Source organism: Pan troglodytes, chromosome 16, assembly GCF_028858775.2.
Source record: "Pan troglodytes isolate AG18354 chromosome 16, NHGRI_mPanTro3-v2.0_pri, whole genome shotgun sequence".
NCBI classification, from domain to species: domain Eukaryota; kingdom Metazoa; phylum Chordata; class Mammalia; order Primates; family Hominidae; genus Pan; species Pan troglodytes.
The window spans coordinates 77,507,548-77,531,638 of record NC_072414.2 but is presented as its reverse complement, the minus strand read 5'-3'; the positions used below and the strand labels follow the sequence as shown (position 1 = coordinate 77,531,638).

The 24,091-nt window shown below is 41.7% G+C and overlaps 1 protein-coding gene across 50 annotated transcripts in view; it reads right to left on the bottom strand.

Moving 5' to 3' along the window:
- Positions 1–24,091, bottom strand: part of AKAP13 (A-kinase anchoring protein 13) — a 373,116-nt gene that overhangs the window by 5,397 nt on the left and 343,628 nt on the right. For 29 of the 50 annotated variants that reach the window (XM_054667098.2, XM_009429764.5, XM_054667099.2 and 26 more), the window contains 13 exons: positions 21,484–21,609; positions 21,253–21,370; positions 20,279–20,527; positions 17,113–17,189; positions 16,353–16,534; positions 16,137–16,219; positions 12,906–13,100; positions 8,476–8,634; positions 7,990–8,060; positions 7,486–7,530; positions 3,682–3,732; positions 2,456–2,905; positions 146–479 (listed from right to left, as the gene is read on the bottom strand). In XM_054667098.2, coding sequence (XP_054523073.1) covers positions 146–479; positions 2,456–2,905; positions 3,682–3,732; positions 7,486–7,530; positions 7,990–8,060; positions 8,476–8,634; positions 12,906–13,100; positions 16,137–16,219; positions 16,353–16,534; positions 17,113–17,189; positions 20,279–20,527; positions 21,253–21,370; positions 21,484–21,609 — 2,140 coding nt within the window. Of the gene's footprint in view, positions 1–145; positions 480–2,455; positions 2,906–3,681; positions 3,733–7,485; positions 7,531–7,989; positions 8,061–8,475; positions 8,635–12,905; positions 13,101–16,060; positions 16,220–16,352; positions 16,535–17,112; positions 17,190–20,278; positions 20,528–21,252; positions 21,371–21,483; positions 21,610–24,091 lie in introns of those variants that run through there. The other 21 variants (XM_054667100.2, XM_054667103.2, XM_054667105.2 and 18 more) reach the window with 7 other exon arrangements.

The window sequence follows — 24,091 nt, the reverse complement described above, 5'->3', positions numbered from 1 at the left end:
GCGGAGCTGGTGAAAAGGATGGCGGTTTGGCTTTTGAGCATCTGAACTGTCCCCTTTTCAACCCCGCCCCATGCCACTAAAATCTACCCTCTCTCAGAATGCACAGACACTATGGCCACAGGGAGAGCAGGTGTGCGTGACTCACCACCGGGCTGAGAGCGGCTGGTTTTGTTCTTCTTTTTTTTCTCCTTCTTTTCCTTTGGCTTTGTTAACCCAAACAGGCGGGTAGAGGCAGAGGTGGACGCAGGGGCCTGGCTCTGCCCTTCTGGTCCTTTGTTTGTCTGGCTGGTTGAACTCAGTATGTGAAAAGGCCCCTTATCTTTGTGTGTCCGAGAGATGCTGTTCCTTTTTGGGGACACTGAAAGTTCTGAGTCCAATGACCCTGATTTGGCTATGGAAGGTGCAGATGGCGAGGGGGGCTCCTCAGGACTGGGGAAGAACGATGGGATCCTCATCAGCTTGGTATGTGGATGGGAAACCTGTACATATTCAAGAGAAGGGTTTTCACTTGGAGGCTGTCAGCGTCCGTGATGCCAACTCAATAAATCCTGGCTGAATTCAACTGGGTGTGCTGGCTGGGTACTTACCCACCTCTGCGAACTCTACAGAGCTCACGTCTGTGGACTGCATAGAGCTTGAAGGTTTCATTAGCTGCCCTCCCCCAAGTAGTATCTATAAACATGTTAAAAATATCGCCTTTAATGCTGTTAATACTTTTACTACATACACAAACGCCGGCGTTATAAAAAACCAATAGTACCTTTGATGGGGCGACTTAGAAAAGAATTCCCATTCCCTGAAGAAACAAGGAGAGCTGCTTAAGATTGCTCTACACAGGGATGCAGATAATTATTTTAAGGCAAAGAGATTATAGAAGCCTGTTCCGGTTAGAGGATAAGTGGAAAAGCCGAGCTTACACCAAGAATCCTAGTCACAGGTTAAACCAGAGATAAAGAGGATCATCTACTCTGGGTTCTCTTAGCTGCCTGGGAACCCTCCTTTGTCAAAGCACCGATTTTATTGGGATGGGGGTGGAATCCCTCCTTATGTCATAAAAAGCAACACATGGCATTTGCTGCTCCCCCCCCCCCCAATATATTTGGCAACATCTGCAGAAAGCTACAACTGCCCCCTACCCTGGAAGCTGTCAGTATAATTTTCTTTCGTGGTCCAAGATCGATCAATCAAACAAACGGCAACATGGTATGCATTTCAAAACACAGGCAGATCTGTGTACACCCAGGCTCTCCATCTGCCACAAGCATCCATGTTTCGAAATAACCAAGGAATATCACTGAAATAAGCTCAGGAGTGAGTGTGCTGAATAACCAAAAGCCTTCCAATATAAGCAGCAGCTATAGAGAAAGAAAGGTTTTTCATCAGCAGTAGAGAGGCAAATCAGGAACTATGCAGAGTGCAGCTGTCTCAGCATCCCCAAGCAAGAATATCATCCATCCACAAGAGGAGTGGTGGCCTCCCCTAGTTGCTGGGATGGGCGTTTCCCTCTGCAACTGCCTCCCACCGATCCTGCCACATGGGTTCTTCCAGCAACTCTGGCCTGAGAGCCATTTCCTGCTGTCTCAGGACCACAGGCACCACATGTTCTGGAGGCTCTTTTATTCTTGGTGTGCTTCCCCATTAAGCTACAAGTTCCTTCAGGTTGGGGCCATGCCTGATTTCTGATGTGGCACAGAGCAGTGGCGTTGCTCCTAAAATCCTGGATGGCTGACTGCCATTTTCTCAGACACACTGAGACTCCTCTAGCCGAGGGAAGTGCCAACTCCAAATATCCATTACTGCCCTGGCCAAAATGCCCCAGCACTTCCATTCTCTTTTTCAGCCTCTTAGAGATGCAAAAAGCAGAAAAAGACTTTCTGCCTCTGCCTCTCTTTCAGGGTAAAACAAAGATTCTTTTTGTTTTTCTGTGTGTGTTTTTTTGAGACGGAGTTGCTCAGGCTGGAGTGCAGTGGCGAGATCTCGGCTCACTGCAATCCCCACCTCCCCGGTTCAAGCGATTCTCATGCCTCAGACTCCCAAGCAGCTGGAATTATAGGCGCCTGCCACCACACCCAGCTAATTTCTGTATTTTTAGTAGAGACGCCGTTTCGCCATGTTGACCAGGCTGGTCTCAAACTCCTGGCCTCAAGAGATCCACCTGCCTCGGCCTCCCAAGGTGCTGGGATTATAGGTGTGAGCCATTGTGTCCAGCTACAAAGATTCTTAAAAACTTTTTTTTTTTTTTTTTTTTTTTTTAGGAGAGACAGAGTCTCCCTCTGTTGCCCAGGCTGGTCAAGCTACCCTCTCACCTCAGCCTCCTAAAGTGCTGGGATCACAGGCATGAGCATCTGGCCAAAAACAGGCTCTATATTTCTGCTCACTTTCTTACCTTGCTTAATACACAGGGGGTCTTAATTAATATCATCATTAGGTTGCTCTCGGCAGGGAGTCCCATTACCTGACACAGGTCCCGTTCTGTCTGCCGCTGGCTGAGCCGCTCTGCCTCCCGGCGCAGCTGCTCTTGTTCCCTCTCAAGCTGTTTCTGGGCAGCACGCAGTCGCTCCAGGTCATACTGGTATGTGCCCTTCTTCTGCTGGAGCTCCTCCCGCTCCTTTTCCAGGTCCTGCTGCCCCTGCTGCACCTCCTCCTCGCGCTGGGCCAGGAGGGCCTCCCGCTCCCGCAGCTCCCTCTCACGAGCTTCCCACTCACGCTCGCGCCTGCGCTTCTCCTCGAGGTACTGGGCCTGCTGCTTCTGCAGGTTGGCCAGGTCCTGGCGCTGCTTCTCCAGGCTGCGCTGCTTCTCCTGCTCAATGAGGGAGCTCGGGCGGGACAAGCTGCGAGTGAGCGCCCTCTCGCTCAGCACCAGTTTCTGGTCCTCAATGTAGCTGTCCTGCTGCAGCACCACACCCTGAGGAGGCACACAGAGGAGAGCCCTGCAACTCTGGCCAGGACGACAGCGAACTTCTGGATCCCTCCTGACCCCACAGCAGGGGGCACCAGGCACTATGATGGACTAGAACTCTCCCCTCATTTTTCAAGCCCGTCTAATAAAAATGCTCCAGGATAATTGCAGGTGTTAATCATACAAGAACCTCAAAGGTGCAGGAACTCACGGGTTTTTGTCAATCTGGTCGCATGCTGTTTGCAGTCACTGGTATTACCTGGGGTTGGGGTGTGTGTGTGTCTGTGTGGGTGGGTTGTGTGTGTGTGTGTGTGTGTGTGTCTGTGTGTGTGTGTGTTGGAAGTGGGAGAAAGTAGGAATGAGACAGGTTAGATCTTCAAGAAAGGAAGTGAGCAGAATTTGAGGATGTTCCTGGGAAGTCCGAAACAGAAGCTGTATTAGGAAGGCCACTCTATTCAAATACCACAGAGATACGGAATATAGAAACTTATACTTAAGGCTTTCTAAAGTGAAGCAATCTCCCAAATGCATGTTAGCATGCTATGTGATTTGTAGCATGGTTATCAAGCCATGCCTACGGCACACCAGCTCTTCACTAATTCTAGTCCTGGAAGGTCAATGCATTCTGTAACTTTCTCACCACGAGAGCCAGTCTTCCCTAGACTGAGGGCCCCATTTATCCATTAAACATCCTGCAAACCTCAAAGATCCAAGTCAACAACAGCCCCAAGCTGCTGTTCTCTAGACAAATAAACGCAGGGATGGAAGATGAAGGCACGCACCTGCAGAGCGCTGAGGAGCTCGTAGAGATGAACAACGCTCTGGACAACCTGCTGCCAAAGGAACAAAATGGAAACATTGGTTTCAGGGCTTTATGAATCTCAGAATCCATCACACTAATGTTTACCTGATAAGATGGCTCCTTTAAGATACAACTAAATGCTTATATCTTTATGAAATATTTTCAAATTGAAAGCACCAAAGAAACTGAGCACCAGCAGCCAAGAAAAACAAACGAAGACCACAGTGACCTATGTATAGGAGGAACATCAGCACAAGTTAAAATGTAACAGAAAGCTTCCATTACTTAAAATGACTAGAATAAAAACAGCATACATATCAACGCAACAGAACAGAAATTCCAGAAACTTCCCATAACAATTTAGCATGTAAGTAGCATTTCAAATCAATGGAAAGAATATTCAATTAATTGTTCTGAGAAAATTGGCTAAATTTCTGAAAAAAATTGAGTTGAGATCTTAGCTCACACACAAAAAAAGGTTCAAATATCTGAAAATGTTAAAGGCAAAAAACAAACCATATTTATGTCCAGCCAGGGCAAGACAGTGAGATCCTATTTCAAAAAGAAAAAAAAAGAGCTGGAAGGAACTAGAACTGTTTTCTAATCTTGAAACAGGGAAGGCTTTGCAAACACAGAAGTAATGGAAGAAACCAGATGATTTTTTTCAAAAATTTCTATGTAAAAATGTAAAATTAAAATTAAAAGGCAAAGAACAAACTAATAGAAATTCAAATGGAAAAATCTTTCATTTAAAAAAGGCTCTCATAGAACATTATGACAAAAAAAATACCCTAGTAGGAAAATAGGCCAGGAACACAAACCAGCAATTTACATTACAAATATAAATGGCCAATAGCATAACATATTAAAAATGACTCAACCTTATTTGAAATCAAATAAATGCAAAATAAAATAAATGACCCAAACTTATCAAACGAACAAAAACTTAATAAGAATGATAATACTCAATGTTGGTAAAAGATGAAAATGAGCATTTGTATGTCTAATGGGTAGTACCAAGCACTGCAAAACCTCCCTTCAAAAGCATTTTGGCATACTCGGGAAATAATCAGAGAGCTGTGAAAAAACAATGTATGTACAAAGATTTTCTTGGCTCACTGCTTTAAAAGCAAAACGTAGAAAAACGGTTAACTATCACAAAGACTAAGTAAATTATGGTACACAATAAGATGAAGCTGTGCAACAGCATGCTTTGTAAAAACATGCCTTGGGGAAATGTTTTTAATGCATATTAAGAGGAAAAAAAGCAAGATATGAAGCTCTACGAAGTATTGATATGAATTATGTAAAACTATTTTTGTACTATTCACACATATACAACTCGGATGTGTTATGTAGAAGGCTGGAAATATAAACACCAAACATTTAACGGTAGCTATTTTTCAGTGGTGGGATTATGTTTATTATCAAGTAACTTATGTTACTTATCTACCATGAACATGTATTCCTTTTATAATACATTTAAAAACAAAACACAAAAATCTTAATTACCAGGCTTAGCTCTTCTGAGAAAATTTTTTACCCCTTATTCTTTTTTTTTTTGAGATGGATACGGAGTTTCACTCTTGTCCAGGCTGGAGTGCAGTGGTGCGATCTTGGCCCACTGCAACCTCCACCTCCTGGGTTCAAGCAATTCTCCTGCCTCAGCCTCGTCCACCACCATGCCTGGCTAATATTTTTAGTAGAGACAGGGTTTCACCATGTTAGCCAGGCTGGTCTTGAACTCCTGACCTCAAGTGATCCACCCACCTCGGCCTCCCAAAGTGTTGAGATTACAGGCGTGAGCCACCGAGCCTGGCCCCTCTTATTTTATTCTTAATAAACAGAAGTAACAGAAGAACCTGCCGACTCTAGCTAAGCATTTATAGTGTCTAATCCATACTGGAATGTCTGAAAAACAAACAGGTCTTGTACTATTTCTTACCCTGATTCTTGTAACTAAATATAGAGGGAAAAGTCGCCATAAAGAAAAATCAAGGCCAGGAGCAGTGACTCACGCCTGTAACCCCAGCACTTTGGGAGGCTGAGGTGGGCAGATCACCTGAGGTCAGGAGTTCGAGACCAGCCTGGGCAACATGGTGAAACCCCATTTCTACTAAAATACAAAAAAATTAGCCAGGTATGGTAGTGCGGGCCTGTAGTCCCAGCTACTCTGGAGGCCGAGGCAGGAGAAATGCTTGAACCTGGGACGAGGAAGCTGCTGTGAGCTAATTTTCAAGCAGCAGATCCAGAGAGCAAGTAGCCTCCCTAAGCTCAGGTTTGTCATTTAAAGATAAGCACACTGAAGGATTCCTTCAGGACTCCACTGTATTTAGACTTTTGTGGCAACAAATATAAAACAATATCCTTCTGTATTTTAGGGGGAAAAAGGAAAGATTCCCCTTAAAATTTCAAAATAAAGTTCCTTGGAGACTTTTAACTTAACGTTAAAAGCAAGGACAAGAAAAAGAAGAAACACAATCAACATCCTTGAGAACTATACTCTAAAAAGCAATTATCATGTATCGGCTTCTATTCTGCTTACAAAGTCAGATACTCAGAATTAATTTTAGAGATGGCAGTAATCTGAAGATTATGTCACAACAAGGAGTCCGGGGGGTGGGATGGGGGATGGGCATCCTTCCAGAAGGACACCAAGACTGCTTCACAGATGAAACACATATTAAGTCTAAAGCAATACTCAAAGAAGAAGATATGGCTGGGCGCGGTGGCTCATGCCTGTAATCCCAGCACTTTTGGAGGCCCAGGTGGGCAGATTGCCTGAGGTCAGGAGTTCAAGATCAGCCCGGACAACATGATGAAAACTCGTCTCTACTAAAAATACAAAAAATTAGTCAGGTGTAGTGGCATATGCCTATAATCCAGCTACTCGGGAGGCCGAGGCAGGGGAATCGCTTGAATCCAGGAGATGGAGGTTGCAGTGAGCTGAGATCACACCACTGTACTCCAGCCTGGACAACAGAGCAAGATCCATCTCAAAAAAAAAAAAAAAAAAAAAAAGATGATGATATAACTTGAGTACTTGAAGGATAAGAAATTACTCTGTCAAATTACCCACAAGTAAAATGCCCATGTTCCAGACCTGTGGCTCTTAGTATCAGGCTTGTGATAGAGAAAAGGCTGCTATGAATTCTACTCAGTGTGCTTAGACCAAAGGAAACCACCACAGGGATTTCACAGGCCCTATTTAGAGAAAGCTCATTAAAAGCAAGAAGCGCTGGATAAGGTGGCTTATGTCTGTCATCCCAGCACCTTGGGAGGCTAAGGCAGGTGGACTGCCTGTGTCCAGGAGTTTGTGACCAGCCTGGACAACATGGCAAAGCCCTGTCTCTACAAAAACTACAAAAGTTAGCCGGGCATGGTGGCAGGCATGCCTGTAGTCCCAGCTACTCTGGAGGATTGCCTGAGCCCGGGAGGTAGAGGTTGCAGCGAGCTGGGTGATAGAGTGAGACCCCATCTCAAAAAAAACAAAAAAAAAAACAGCAAGAGGCTTCCTTAAGGACAGAGAATCAAAGAAACGAATCAAAGGCCATCTTAGCAGGCAATTCTCTAACTGGCAAAATTCCAAGATGGTGCCCCTAGGACCAAAGACAGGGGAAAGGCCAAGGAAACTGACAACTGTATTGTTTACACATACAGATGATAGCCAGCAGTTAGCCTCTTCGTAACAGCAAAAAGAAAAAAAAAAAAGGAAAAAACAATATTCCTAACTTGACAATGACAACAAACACATATTTTCTTAAATAGTTCATAATGTCCTTACCTCACTGTTTCTTTTAAGCATAAATACCAGGTTAGCATTTCCACCCTATAAAACAAAAAACATACATATAAAAAAATGAAGATCTTGATGCAAAAATGACATTCAGTGTGTTTCTGTGTTAGGCTGTAGCTTTCCATTTTCTACCACAGCCTCTCACTAAGGTAGTGAAGGTTTAAGAGGTTGAACTATTTATCACTGATACCTTGTAAGGAGGTCAGGTCGGTTTGGAGCACCTGAAACAAACCTAATGAAACTGGTCCTGCCAGGACCATGGTAGAGTTATGAATGTAAACACACTGCCCTAAGCCAGTGAGGCCAAACAGCCAATAATGTGGAGCTCTTAACTGTACTATTTGTTTTAAAAATGTGATTTTCCCTGAAAATAATTTTATTAAAAGCAGCAATTCAGGCATCGAAAACAACATCAAAGTGAAATAATTTCAAAGGTTATGAATTCAGAGGAAAGTGCCAAGGAGGTTCATGGTGTATTTTAAAGAGAAATACCTTTTTTAGGCCACTATCTGATTCCGTTCTCCTAAGATCTTGGCCATCATCTCCCTCTTCCTTCTCGCCTCCTAAACAAAAAATAGGGTTGTTTTTTTTTTTTTAAAGTTGTGAAACAGATTAGCCAAGGAAAGAAAATAATATAGGCATCTTGGGGATGTAGTATGTCTGAAACCTACTGATGCCCCCAAAAAGGGGGAGCTGCTTGGTGGCAGCTAAGTGATTATTAATAATTTTACGGATGCAGAAGAAATGGAAGCAGGAACATGTATTATTACTCTTTTAGCTGAGATCTTAGGAAAATCTTTTTTGTTACTCAAAATGAATATGAGTCTGACTGACAAGCTCTTGAGTGACTTGAAATCTCACTAAGAAATTTGCTGATTGAATGGGAGTGGTGATGTAGCTACTAAAGTACAAGTCATTTTGAGTTGTGTGAGATAGTCAAGGATTGCCTCTAAAAGCTCATGACTTCACATCATTTACCTTTTGAAGCATTCATCTGATGGCTGTCAAATCCTCCAAAGGTCTCTGCTCTCCGGGGCAGGGAAACGGGACCGACCACATCTTGCTCAATGGGGCTGCTGACAGTCGGCCCAAGTGTGCCTCCCAGATTTCCACTCACCAAACCCTGAAGGATCTCCACTGGAATAAAGGAAACATGCAAAGCTGACATCTTATCTTTCAATGAGGAGGAAACAAGTTCATAGTATATATGACACGTACAAAGAGCACGACTTGAAAGTTCCAAAGAGTGACTGGCTGAGTTCCTTTGCTCAGAGAAGGGTCTCAGCTCAGGGTATGTGTTTTAGTTGGATTCTACTAGAAATTTAGAGATGAGACCTTCCACTTTATATACAAGAGGCCTAGGAAATTTGAAAGTGTACAGGGAAGGCAGAGTAATTTACTAGAAGTGACATGGCTTCTGGAATCATATCCAAAGCAGACAGAAGATATTCCCTGGAAAGTAAGATGGATTGATTTGAGAACAGCAAGTAAAACAGTCAGGATTTCTGGCTTTGCCATTATGGAGTGAGTTCAAGGGGCTAGAGTAGTCTAAGAATTTGCATCTCAACTCTGGCCCACTAGGGTTCTTTTCTAGGGTATGGCTCATAGAAAGAAGAAAGTGGAGAAAATGGAATAAAAGTTAAACAGGAGAAAAATAAAGAGATAAAGAAAAAGAAGGGCCAGGTGGAATAAGGGAGGGAACCAATAGCAGGAAATCTGATAAGACAAGCCATATTAAAAAAGAAAAACTACACAAAAATGATAGACGAGTCCTATGGTGTGAGAAAAGCTATCTGAACCTGTAAACTTAAGACACTAATTTCACATAAAAATGAGCAATAGAAAATATTGAAGTCAAATCCCATATAAAGTTAAGAACAGGGAGTGATGGTGGGGAGAACACAGGGTCTAACTTCTCTACAGATAATAAAAGCACATCAGAAAGACATGTCCATAAAATAGGTGACCAAAACACATTAAGAAAATGACAAAAGACAGCTGGGTGCAGTGGCTCATGCCTGTAATCCCAGCACTTCGGGAGGCCGAGGCGGGCAGATCACCTGAGGTCAGGAGTTCAAGACCAATATGGAGAAACCCCGTCTCTACTAAAAATACAAAAAATTAGCCGGGCATGGTGGTGCATGCCCATAAACCCAGCTACTCAGGAGGCTGAGGCTGAGCCAAGATCGCACCATTGCACTGCAGCCTGGGCAACAGGAGCAAAACTCTTGTCTCAAAAAAAAAAAGAAAAGAAAAGAAAGAAAAGAAAATGACAAAAGACATGAAAGAACTAACTTAGGTCAGAATTAGAAAACACAGAAATGAAATAGCAAAGCTACAAACAAAAGAAAAACAATCATTATAGAAATCAAAACTAAACTAGAATATAAGAGCAAATTAACCCAGCAGAAAATGGCTTAATAAAAAAGGTGAAAGGAAGACCATTTAAACATTAAAAAGATGAAGAGATCAAAAGTATTAAAAGAAAGTGACAAACACTGAAGATAGACAAAGAAGGTCCAACATAAGGATAAATGGAGACCTTGAAGAAGACCAAAGCAAAGGGAACAGGGAAAATAGTACAAATTATAATTCAAAAATAACTTCCTGAAATCTGAAAAATTTGAAACCACATATGAAAACAGAACACTGTGAACCTGACAGCATCAACCTAGGGTAACAAATACCAAGGAATATTCTTGTAAAACTACTTGTACTTAGAAAAAAATCCTTTGGGCATCTAGGCAAAGAGCATGTTACTTACATGGGGAAAATCAAATTATTATCAGTCTCTGATGGCAATGCTTTATGCCAGAAAAAAAAATAAAACAACATACTTGAGAGTAATTAATAACTTGGGGAAGAAAATATGAACAAGCCAATAATTTTATATTCAGCAAAATAGGCTTTCAAGTATAAAGGGCATAAATTATTACCAGCATGAAAGAGCTCATGGACTATTACTCTCATGAACCTTTCCTGAGGCACATGCTAGAGAATCAGCTTCACATATCCACATGACAAGAGGGTGACTGACCTAAGAACTTCTGGTAAGCATGAAGTATGTTCACTTACAGAACAAAGACTATGGTCAAGGCTTACAAGGAGAGCATACGGCATGTAACAGTTATAAACTGACAGTGTAGACACAGCACAACTATTTTTTCAAAAACAGGAGAATGCGGACAGCAAGTAAAAGTCATATGTAGTGGTAGCAGCATTACTATTAGAATATATTATTATCAAAATAGTGTTAGTAATACTATTAGTATTACTAACAGTATTAGCAATAGTAATTAGTAAATTAGTATTAGTTAATAGTAATAGTAATACTATTAGTATTACTAACAGTATTAGCAATAGTAATTAGTAATACTATTAGTATTACTAACAGTTATGAGTAATAGGTTGGATAAAGCCAGAAAGTAAATATATAATATTCTAATTCTATGATGTATCCTTAAGAACAAGGATTTGCAATGTGAAAGAAAGGAAATAGAGATGTAATACTAAATAGGTTTAGTTAAAAAAACAAACACTGTAGTCCACAGTTTAAGAATATCAATGTGAATTCGAAAGTGTAAATATAAATTTTCATATACACATTTTATGTTCAATAGGTATTTAAATTATATATGATGTAAAACATACATATAATGTTATATAATATATATATAATGTTATATATATGTTTTTCCCCAAGCTCTGTCCACTGAAAAGGCCCAACCTAGTAACAATCAACCTAGCAGCAATGACCACTCCCAGTACCCAGACTGTGGTCTGAAAATATAATTTCCCACTTAAAGAATCCAGAACTCTTGGAGAAATGGCTGATACCAGGACTGGGGCAGAAAACAATTAAGATGAGCCTGGAACAACTTACTATACCAGTAGCTCTAAAAGACTACTATGGTCACGTCCACAGGACTAGAAGCCAAAGAAAGAGGTGTTCAAAAAAGGAACATTCTGAGCTTTTAATAAGGTTAGGAATTGCAATGACTTGAAATCCATCAAACATGTTTTTTGTTTTTTTTTTTTTTTTGAGATAGTCTCGCTCTGTTGCCCAATCTGGAGGGCAGTGGTACGATCTCAACTCACTGCAACCTCTGCTTCCTGGGTTCAAGCAATTCTCCTGCCTCAGCCTCCTGAGGAGCTGGGACTACAGCCGCATGTCACCACACCTGGCTAATTTTTGTATTTTTAGTAGGGATGGGGTTGCACCATGTGGGCCACGCTGGTCTTGAACTCCTGACCTCAGGTGATCCACTTGCCTCGGCCTCCCAAAATGCTGGGATTATAGAAATGAGCCACCGCGCCTGGCCCCATCAAACATATTTCAATTCATGAGTCCATAATAAAAACTATGGGTCACTTTCAGAAGATGTTCATGGTCTTAAAAACTGGTAAATAAATGGAGGGGAAAAATAATCAAGAATTTATCCTTTTATCTTTTCTTATATGTCACAAAAAAAGAGACAACTAGATATTTATGCCTCCTCAATGAAAGAACACAACACTATAAGGGCACAATTTACCAAAGAGATCAAGTCTGAGTAATTAAGCCTCTGAATCCAGCTGCAAATCTGAAGGAAACAGACAACAGGACTGTATGAATAAAATCCAAACTGTGGGAAACTCTCTAAGTCAAAAAGCTCAGATTGTTCAAAGATAAATTATATGGAAAAAAAAAGATGGTGGGGGGAACTGTAAATTAAGAATTTTAAGATGCATATCAAAAAACATAAGCAAATTAAACTATAATGTCTAGGAGTAGGCACTTAAGCCATAAAGACATATAAGTAAGTGATTAATGGCCGGGTGCAGTGGCTCACGCCTATAATATCAGCCCTTTGAGAGGCCAAGGTGGGTGGATAACTTGAGGTCAGGAGTTTGAGACCAGCTTGGCCAACATGGTGAAACCCTGTATCTGTGAAAAATACAAAAATTAGCTGGGTGTGGTGGTGCACATCTGTAGTCCCAAGCTACTTGGGTGGCTGAGACAAGAGAATCACTTGAACCCAGGAGGGGGAGGTTGCAGTGAGCCGAGGTTGCACCACTGCACTCCAGCCTGGGAAACAGAGCAGCAAGATCCTGCCCAAAAAAAAAAAAAAAAAAAAAGCATAAGTGACTAATTAAAAAACAGTGAGAATAACTGCTCCTTTTGGAGGGAGGGAGGTGTGATGGGGACAGAGCATGTGGAGGAAGGGGCTTCAGGGCCCCTTTAAGTTCTTGATGTGAGTAGTGGTTAAAAGGATATTCACCTGATAATTTACTATAGTGAAATATTTGTTTTGGGTAATTTTCTGCATTTGTGCTTTAAAGTAAAAAAGTAAAAACTGGCAGGTAATATTAGTGTGTAAACCACTCTGGAGGTAGATGAAGAGGGGGCAATGCTGAATGTTAATTACCCTCATTTATTGCACTTTTCATTAAAGGTCCTCCTTTGAGAGCCTCTTCTGTGTTGGAGCGGAAGAGAACTCTAGGGCTATGTGTCGGGGAGCAATCCTCTGGGAGAGGGGTGCTGCACTCAGCCATGTCCCGGAAAATCATCTCCTTCTCTTCCAACAAGAGTAGGATTTTTTGGTCCTTCTGTTGAAGTTGTTCTGCAGGAAGGAGAAAATGATCTGTGATTTGATTGGTGTTTAGTAATTACGAGAATGACTAAGACACGAGCACCACCTTGTGGTAATTTATGGAAAGGGACAAGACAGGACACCCTCCCCACCCACACTGCCTTTTCTTTTTCATCAAGACAGCACTATTGTTTCTGTTCTGTGATTTCTATCTGGAAAACCATTCTGGATCTTTTTGGCAAACCATGGAAATTGTGACATAACAAGTCTGCACTTTGCTTCCACTCCCGTGTCCCCTGTTTACTTCTCAGCCCACTACTCTCTAGCTTCTGTCCACTGTGCAACTGCTTTCCCAGCTCAACTTCATGACTGAATCCAATGAGGTCTTTCAGGTTGTTTTTTCCAGCATTGATGATTACTTCTTCCTTTAAAACATGTTTCCTTCTTTAGCTTTTAGGACACCAGTTCTCTTCCTACCATTCTTTCTCAGGACACTTTACAGATCTGCCATCTGCAATGGAATCTCTTATCTGGGCTCCTGTCTCAGCTCCATCCTGAACTGTCTTCTTTTTTTTTTGTTTTTGTTTTTTGAGACGGAGTTTCGCTCCTATTGCCCAGACTGGAGTGCAATGGTGCACTCTTGGCTCACCGTAACCTCCACCTCCTGGGTTCAAGTGATTAAGCGATTCTCCTGCCTCAGCCTCCTGAGGAGCTGGGATTACAGGCATGTGCCACCACGCCTGGCTAATTTTGTATTTTTAGTAGAGATGGTGTTTCACCATGTTGGCCAGGCTGGTCTCGAACTCCAGACCTTAGGTGATCTGCCCGCCTTGGCCTCCCAAAGTGCTGGGATTACAGGTGTGAGCCACCGCACCTGGCCTGAGCTGTCTTCTTTACCTTACCCACTTTCCTCTTGAGGACCTCATTCATCCCCATGGCTTCAATTACCTTCTATATGCTGATAATTCATTAAAAAACATCAAAAATCCTCCCCTTTCTTAGCAGCAGACCATGGCGCCCACGTGGCCACCTCTACCGAGATGCCTTGTTCTCAGCATGTGAGAAACCAATCTTTTCTCCAGCCCACTACCTCCTCCCTTTAGTGTGGAATCTCTTTCTCAGTCAACAACTCTTCATCTTCCAGGTCACCTGATTTGGAAACCTGTGAGAGATTCTGTCTCCTTACTCTGTCCTACCACCAACCGACCAGACTCTTTTTTTTTGAGACAGAGTCTTGTTCAGCCACCCAGGCTGAAGTGCAGTGGTGCTACCTCGGCTCACTGAAACCTCCACCTCCCTCTGCCTCCCGGGTTCAAGCGATTCTCCTGCCTCAGCCTCCTAAGTAGCTGGGATTACAGGCACGTGCCACCACGCCCAGCTGATTTTTGTATTTTTAGTAGAGATGGGGTTTCACCATGTTGGTCAGGCTGGTCTCGAACTCCTGACCTTGTGATCCGCCCGCCGTGGCCTCCCAAAGTGTTGGGATTACAGGCATGAGCCACCAAGCCTGGCCAACTGATCAGATTTTAATGACCTTATTTCTTACATCTCTTCCTTCTCCAGCTCATTCTCACTTAACCTATCCTAACAGTCTTCCAAATGGTCTTTGTACTTCCAGTGGCTTCCCATTCCCTCAAGCAACTCTCCTATCTTCAACATGTTAAAAAAAAAAAAAATTTTTTTTTTAATTACATGAGTCCCTTGTTGCCTTTTAATACCTGGTGCATTTCCAGCTTAAGATCCCATCCCTTAGCCCTGACCCTCCAGACACACCGAACCTGTCATTCCTTGGCAGACATGTCAAGTCCTTTTTCACCTTTGCACATAACCACTCTTGTGTGCTGAGATAATTTTTTTCAGATGTAGCTCATGCACCAGCTTCTCTGTGAGACTTACTAGAGGCAGGATGAGCAGATCCCACACACGCTAATTGTGCCTGTGGTCTAATAAATCACTGTGTGGCCCATCATTGATGTATGTCTCCCCTGCTAGGGTGTGAGCTTCTCAAGGGCAAGTGCTCTTTTTAAGGAATCTTTGCATCTGTTGTACCTAGCAGTATGCCTAGCCAGGTACTTGACAAAATTTAAAGAAGGAAGATTTTTATCCTTGTCATCCTAATCATGGGCCAATAAATTTGCTATAACTCTGGCTCTGGTCTAAATCTGTCCATATTTTTAATTTCCCCCTCAGTGAGACAGAATGCTATCATCTGTATGGCTTTAAGGCCTAACCAAACTCCTTAGGTGCTTACATTTATTTAACTCTAAGCCTTATTTCTATCCAAAGCATAGTCTTTACTTTGAAACATTTGATAAGCCACTGGCAAAGAGAAAAGAGCACCAGGCTTTGCTAAGACAGGGAATAGAATTCTGGCTTAGCCACTAACTACACACGTGAGTACCAGGCTTTGCTAAGACAGGGAATAGAATTCTGGCTTAGCCACTAACTACACACGTTAACCCTGGGTAGCTTGTCCTCTGTGGGCCTCGACTGTCTCATCGGCACAATGGGGATTAGAATGCCTGTGTTGCAGGGATACTGACAAGACTACACAAAACAGTCAGCACTCAATAAATAAGGGTCAAACATAGATTGATACATACCCTGCTCCCAAAACTTCACCTCACAACTCATTTGTAAACATGCGGATAAGTGATAACGCTAGGGACTGGGGGAGGATTAAATCAGATTAACTGGAGAATTCTTTTCCCCAAATTCCTTTCTCTCCTTGTTTTAATCTTAGATGTGACTACAAATTTTGGCAAATTCGCCTGTGACAAAGTACAGAGAATGTCATGAGGTTTGAGAACACGGATCCTGAGTCAAGAGAATCAATATTCTCTTGATCCAGTATTGGAAACATCCTTGCAGCCATTCTTTACGAGGACCCATGTCAGCCTGGCCTTGGTTTATCTTTTGTTAATGGCTATTCATTTCGCTGCTTTCAAGTGCCTGCTGGGGCAGCTTTAGAACTGAGGGCAAACCCGTACCTCTAAAATCCACCAGCAGTCTTCTGCAACTGCAGACATTCCAGACAAGGGGCTCAGACCACTCGCAATGCCTCACCTTTTAATTCTCGGGCTCTGGTGTCCAACATTTTCTTTTCTTCCTCATTCTCACTAGGAATTCCTTCATCTTCATCTCTGTTCCTAATACAACCCAAACAAGACAGAACAAAAAATTCCTAAGATGTCAATTACTCTGGTCACAGTCCAGCCTGTTATGAAATCACACAGAGACATCAGGAGGGCTGGGAAGGGTGGGGCCTGATGGTTAACTTACAGGGTGTTGATTGTGTCCTGAATGATCTGAATCCAGCTGTTTCGTTCCTCTTTGGAGCTGGCATGGACTTCTACCATCTCTGGATCTGTCATCCCCATGCTGATCAGGAATAAACCTTTCTCCTCATGTGCCACTTCTCTCACAATCAGCTTCTTTAAAGAGATCACTGTTGACTTCTGGTCCTGGAAAAAGGGAAGAGGGCAAATAAAAGATACATATACAATATTCTAACTCTTAAGGACAGCTTCAATCTAAGGTAAGACCAGATGCTGTTAAAAAAGCACATAGTTTGAAAAACAAGGGCTACTTTAGGATAAAGAGAAGTATCTCCTTATTTCATTCAGATTTTAACAAAAAAAGATTTCAAAAGGGAAATAGTAATTTATGGCTCTAAAGGTTCCAGTCATGTTTTCCACACGATGAATCTTTCCAGGTTCCCCAAAGAATCCAGTCAGCAATATTATACATGAGCACCATTTATGGGCTCAAATGTGAGAAATGCTCCAGTGACAGGTTTCTTCATAGATCAAATAGTCAGATGTCCAAGACACTAAAAGAAGACTGTGATGAAACAGAATAATAATTTTTTGGGAAGAGGGGATGCCAGAAAATTCTGAGGGCATGTGGGAAATTACTCAGAGGAATTTGTCCTGAGCCATTTAATTTTAAGAGGGCGGGGGAGAGCAATAACATAGTGCTTACATTCCATAACTAAACTAGCTGCTTATAATACTATTACAAAAATAACAAATCAGCTTACCAATGATGCAAAGATGTACTTCTGGTCTTTTTCTTGAAGGAAAACTAAAATGTCAGTGAGAAGAACTGCTTGAACCTCTGGAAAATGGAAATGGGAGAAGGGAAGATAGAACGATGACTACTTAATAGTTACCCACAGTCAGAAGGGTTTTTATTGAAGGGTGTTTCAGCAACACATACACCCCTATAAGGGCAAACTATGATCTGAGATCACACTCCTCCAAAGCAACAGTTTTACAGTTCTCCAGGATTCAGATCTGGTCACCAGATTTTTAGCAGCATTTTAGAATGGGATGTATCACCAAAGCCTTGTTTTGGAAAAGTTTAAGTACTCAGTCCTAGAAAGATATATCCCATAAGACAAGATTTTAAGAATAAAATACTTTTAAGAATAAAGCTGAAAAGCTGGACTTGCACAGATGTTAAACAGCAACACATAGCAGGATACTCCAAAAAATACTCAGGTTGCAATATTTTTCGACTTCTAATTACAGTAATGGGAAAGGTGTGGGGCAGGAGACAGGAATGCTGCCCAAAGATGAAGTATAGAAATATCTAAGTCTAATGAAAAGACGTCTTCCATGCCCTCAAAAGAACAAAGAGTGGCCACACAGGCAGGCGCCTTCCAGTCTTACAGGTACATGTGAATACAGGGCTCTTTCCTCAGCTCCATATGCAATAGTCAGCTTAAACTCTAGCTCTGACTAATCCTCTAGGAGTAGGTAGTAACATTTTCCACTAGTCTCCTGAGGATGGTTTGATGTCTCTGGAGTTGAGTCTATCTCGAGCTAGCAGGCTGGCCCCTATGTAACATCTTCACTGTGGAAAGTGAAGTCCACAATTCCCTGGGAAAGGATGGAACTGATTTATGCAGTCCACGCCCCACCTTTTCTTCTACCTCTGCCGCAACTGAAATCCCCTTTCTGTGGAATTCACTGCAAAGCTATGAAGAAAACAGAAGCAAGGACATCTGATTCCTAGGGAGGTCTAATTTTTTTAGGCTAAACTACTGCAATTTTCTGTGTACTGCCATCAGTTATGAAAAAGTTTTTTTTTTTAAGTTTACTTTTAAATAATTCAGGTGCCTGCACCCTCCCCCTCCCCCCAAAAAAGCAGAGACACACATTTTAACTTCATTGAATCTTGAAGCTTATATGATCAGTGTCAGTGGATCAGAGAAAAACAATCCCACCCCTTTCAAAGAGTACCCAACATAGTACTGGCTGTTCTTGGCATGAATTCACTTGGGGGTGAAAATGACTAAACACCAACTCCTATCTCTACAGGAGGCATTCTAGGCCAAAAAACCTATCGTTCTGCCGCTGGCTTGACCACAACTTTATTGCAACAGCTGGAATCTACTAGTTTTTATTTTGGGAATAAATAAATTGCTATGTAAAGGAAAGAATAAAGCGCTGGATCCAGGCAACAGCAGCTCTAGGAAATTCAGGCCTTTACAAGAAGGGGCAGGTATTTCTGAACTGCCAGACAGCGTAAAAGTCTCAAAGAGAGCTAGGGCTCTCAGAACATCACGGAATATTAAGACTGGAGGGAAGGAGCCTTAGTTTAAGTTTATCACAGAACCATGAAATACACAGCCAGCTGGTGGTGGGAAAGGAGATTTCTTTCTCTGAATCTTTTCTGCCCTTCTTTTTTATGCCTTCTGCTACAATGCAGGCCCAGATGAGCTCTTCCCCAAAGCACTGCACAGTCTCTTATCTGTCACCAGTCTCTCTTCACTCCAGCTGCACTCTAAACTGCCCCTAGTTGTCATACTGAAAAACCACCTCATGTATCCCTTTCCTGCTTGCCGTTCTCGTTTTTGAACCCATTCTTTGCCCCCTTCCCTCATCAATAGTATCAACTGTTAACTCCTCAGTCTGGAGAATGCACCTCATTACAACCTGGCCCCTCCCGTTTCTTTGGGCTGGTTTCCCGTCACTCCCCTGTCATTCACTCTGCTCTCTGTGTGAGAGTCCCGGGTGTCCACTCTTCCCTGGATGTGCCACACCCTTTCAACTCTGTGCTTCCACTTTCTCTTCCTTAGTGTGGGGAACACTTTCTCCTTATGTGCTGTCATCCTTTAAGACTTGACTCTATTGCTGTTCCTCTTGCTTTCTCCTCCATTCCAGCACTCACCACACTGTAGAGCAGGTATCTCTTTCCAAGGCTCTTCATTTTGATTTCAACTTCTAAGCAGGGTGTCCTGCTTTATTCATTGTTGAAACCAGCTGACTGCCTGGAACTTCTTTACCATTTGTTCTATGCATGGGCATTTCCTATAGCAGTTATCTACATCATCACTTATACCTCAGAAATGAAAGCAGCACCCATTTCCTCCACCTTCTTTCTATGCCAGTGAGGCTGACAGCACTGGCCTACCCTGCTTCAATGTCCTCAGCTCACTGAGGCCAGGGCGAAGGGGTGGGTATAATTCAAGGCTATTGGTGTAACATATAGGCCCATGGAGTATAGGTTTGATGAAAACAAACAAAAAAAATCAAATGTACACATAAATTAAAAAACAAGCCTCACAGCTTCTTTAACTTGATACGGCTGACTATTAGAAATGTAAAAATTAAAACCAAATGGAAAATGGGCATCCTTTATGATTTATTTTGCTTTAAAGATATACGAATATCATAAATTATAATAATAAAAAAATCTAATTGATGTGGGTTAAACTTAACTTTCTATTAGGTGTCTGGAGCTGCAAACTCCTCTAACATCTCTTGTGAACAAGTGATGTGTTTTGAACTCACAGATTCTGTGAAACTCACTGACTGTGTCTCCCTCCTTGTGAGTTTTGCCATAGATCCCAATTCCAACCTGGCTGTCCATCTCTTATAGGGGAATACACCTTCCTTGACAGCTTGCATATGTGCACCAATCTTATGCTTTGCTTTGTTTTTTTAAAATCTTATTTTCCATTTTCCCTGACTGCATCATTTCTTTGTCTTCTTCCTCTATTTTGTATGATTTTGCAGGCCATCACAAACCATTTTTGATATAAGATTATGAAGAACTAAATGCTTGTTGCTCCTGGGTGGTGTTTAGAGATGGGCTCTCCGGGAAAAAAAATCTGGTAGTGAATTTCCAACAAAAGCACTTGGATTTTTGCCTGTTTTACCTGGGCACATACTTAAGACAAAAGAGCCAAGCCTTACCTTTCAACCTTCCTGCTGCATTCTTCAGAAACACACTCCCATCACGTACAAGCTTCTTCCGTTTCAAATCTTCCTTGGCAAACATCTGACCACTCTTCATCCTCATGATTGACTTGCTATCTGTCTTTGTATAAATCTCATTGAGACGCACTTTCTTTTCATAACTTGCCACTTTGCTGTCTACAGCTCCAATCACATCCTTCACCAGGCTCAAGGACTGTGCTAGATCTTCCTGCTCCACTTCATTGTCTTGGAAGGAAAGAATAATTCTGTTTTTTATGGCTCTTTTTGGACAAGGGCAGAAGCAAGGGAATCCTGACTTCTCACTCCGTATCATCTTTCCCCTTTGTGACTATGCTATCAGAGGGAAGCCAACACGTCAGAGATCATGTGCCTATCCTTCTTGCTGTCATAAGTTTGATTCTAAAAAAAGTCAGAAGTATTCAATGATATAAATAATATGCAATCATATGTTGTGCTCTGAAATAAAAGGAACTAAAGACTTCTAGGAGGGACAGTAATAGCAGGAAGAGCAACCAAGTTTTTTTTTTAATTTGTTTTACTTAATTTTTAATGTACTGCCTTGTAATCTTTAAAATAACTACCTAGGAACAGAATTAGCCAAGAGAGAGAAACCAGTAATTACTGATTAAGTGAAAAACAGCAGCAATTCTAGCACTTCTGGGAATAACTAGTGGAAATTATCTCCCAGCCTAGTGATAACAGAATACTGTTCAGGTCATTGAACTCTGGATGGAATCAATGTGGTGGTCCCTTTCCTTCTTGCTATCATCTTTCCTAAGTCTGGTAACATAACAGTCCAAATTTTCGTTCAACAAAATTCAAGATAAAACACAAGGTCTCTTTTAGACATACTAAAGCATGAAATAGCACTTCCATGGGGCTTCCAGTACTACTGGCCACAGAGGAAACAGTCCATGACCATACAAGACTGAGTTAGAAAGGAGACTTACCTTTGGTACACTGCAATATTCTTTGGAATAAAACTGGGTACTTGGTAATCCGCTGTGTTACAAGCAATATGCACTCTGGAATTCCAAGCCTTCTAACAACTGAACTGCTCATCTTCTTCTGCAAGGGAGTAAACAGACTGTGAGGAATCACATGAAAAAGGCTCTAGTGAAAGCCGACAGGGACACATGGCTCTCAACAATGACGGGGATTTTCATGTTTCTTATCAATACCTTTACAAAGGCTTGAAAACGCTTATCCTTGGCATAAAGGTCTTTGAAGTAGTTTACAGACTGGTTATGTTGCCCACAAAACTTGCCATATGTCTTCTTTAAACGTTCTGCATTCTCACCTGAAAACTGCAGAGAAAAGAGAACAGAAGTTATGCCATGGGGCGCCAAACTCATAATACCATTTTGTAAAATGTTTCCAGTCTAGTTGTAAAAGTCAAGAGCGCTTCCTCATAAATTCTCCCAAAAGAATGAAATGGTGCAGCAGCTTTGGAAAGCAGTCTGGCAGTTACTCAAGAGGTTCAACTTTAAATGGGTAGACTATATGGCATATGGATTAAATCTCAATAAAGCTGTTATACAGATTTGAAAAACAACAAAAAATTAAAGAAACTTTATGTACTGTGCACACGGAAAATGCAAAATGTATTCTAACTTCTATTTGTCATAAACAGAGTAATAAAACAATGAGATTCACTAGGAGTTTTTCATGAGACAATCTTAAATATCTGACCTTGATAAGTTAGACAGACATCACAAACAGCCATCATACCTAGGTATCTGTTTGTACTACTTACTTCAGGCCAGCAGTCCTAATAATTCTATGAGGCCCTTAAATCATTCCCAAATGTGTGCAATCTCAATGATTCCTCTAAAGGTATGTTCACTTTGCACTAAATCAATGAATTTCTGTATGCAGTTCATAAAATACATGCTAATTATTGATTTCCATGTACTACAAACCTCCAGAGGCAACACAAATTGATCCTTACCAAAAAACTGGAAAGAAGGATCAGGGTAGATTTTCACTTCACCATTTACCAATGGAGGAGCTGAGACAGAGGGACGGTAAGTTATCTGCTCATATGACAAAGCAAATGCCCCAAAGGTTGATCTTACCACTGGCACACAGAATGAGCAAACGGATACTATGAGTTAAACTGTGAATTCTAGCACCAAAGATCTTACTAGGGGTTGTACACAAGTACAAGGAAGTACAAATGGTAATACAAGTCAAAGTTTGATGAAGTACTAAGTTAGAGAAAGTAAAAGTTAGATGAAACCAGAGAGGAGGGGCAGAGAGAGAGAAATGAAAATGCCCAAGGGGATGTTTCAGGAGGAAAAGTCATCACTTGTAGGTCTTAATTTTGAGCTCTATCTGTTGCAGCTATCTGTGTTCATTTACCGCACTGCATTTGCATTTATTTCATAGCATGCTTACTTTTACTCCTAGGAGTTCCCTGAGGCAGAGGCCTAAGCCATATATCCCCCTTTGTAGTTCTACCTGGCATTTAATAGATGCTCAGTAAATACCTGAAAAATGAATGAGTGAATGTGCTAATAAATTAATGAAGTGAGGGGTATGGCCTCAAGAATACAAAGGAAAGACAAAATTTACAATTCTCAGACAAATGTTCCAACAATTAAGCCTCTGCTTCTACACAGCAGCAGGTATTTGCCCAAAATCTTTGGGGAATTTGCATCTTTGGGGAATCTGCATCTTTGGGGAAATATATAGTCAGATGTACATGTTATATACCCCTCTGCCAGTAAAGGTAATACTGGCAATGTGTTTTTCAAGAAGAATATTTTAAAAAGAAACATTAAAATCTGTCTATGACAATCACATCTACAAGTACCAAAGTAACTTTTAGCTGAATTTTTTGGAGTATGACTAAAACCATACCACACCTTGATGAAAGTATCAACAATACATATTTTATTAAGCATTTTACAGATAGTCACTTATTCAACTTTCTGTGCTTCAGCTGTTTTTTAGACACATGAGATCCTTCTGATTTGAGGCAGAGGGGAAAGTTGAAGATTTCCAACACACACACACACACACACACGGTTTGTTTTTAAATGTTGAGCTGGGGTCTCACTCTCTCGCCCAGGCTGGAGTACAGTGGCACGAGCATCACCATGGCTCGCTGCAACTTTGAACTCCTAGGCTCAAGTGATCCTCCCACCTCAGGCTCCTGAGTGGTTGGGACCACAAGTGTGCACTACCACACCTGGCTCATTTTTTCACTTTTTTTTGTAGAGACAGCTCTTGCTACGTTGCCAGGCTGGTCTTGAACACCTGGCTTCAAGCAATCCATCCGCCTCAGCCTCCCGAACTGTTGGGATTACAGGTGTGAGCCACTGTGCCCAGCCCCAAATATTTAAATAATTTTCGATTTTTTTTTTTTGAGACAGAGTATCACTCTGTCTCCCAGGCTGGAGTGCAGTGGCATGATCTCGGCTCACTGCAACTTCTGCCTCCCAGGTTCAAGCGATTCTTATATCTCAGTCTCCCATATGCCACCACGCCTGGCTAATTTTTGTATTTTTAGTAGAGACAGGGTTTTATCATGTTGGCCAGGCTGGTCTTGAACTCCTGACCTCAAGTGATCCGCCCTCCTCATCTCCCAAAGTGCTGGGATTACAGGCATGAGCCACTGTGCCTGGCCATATTAATTGATTTCTTATACTGTTTCTGATGATGGCACAGACTCTGAGGAAGAAAAACTAAGTTTTACTGAGCATCTATCATATGCATTAGGTACTTTATATATACCCTCCCTTTAACTTTCCAAAACAACATTAGGAGAGAAACCCTACTGTC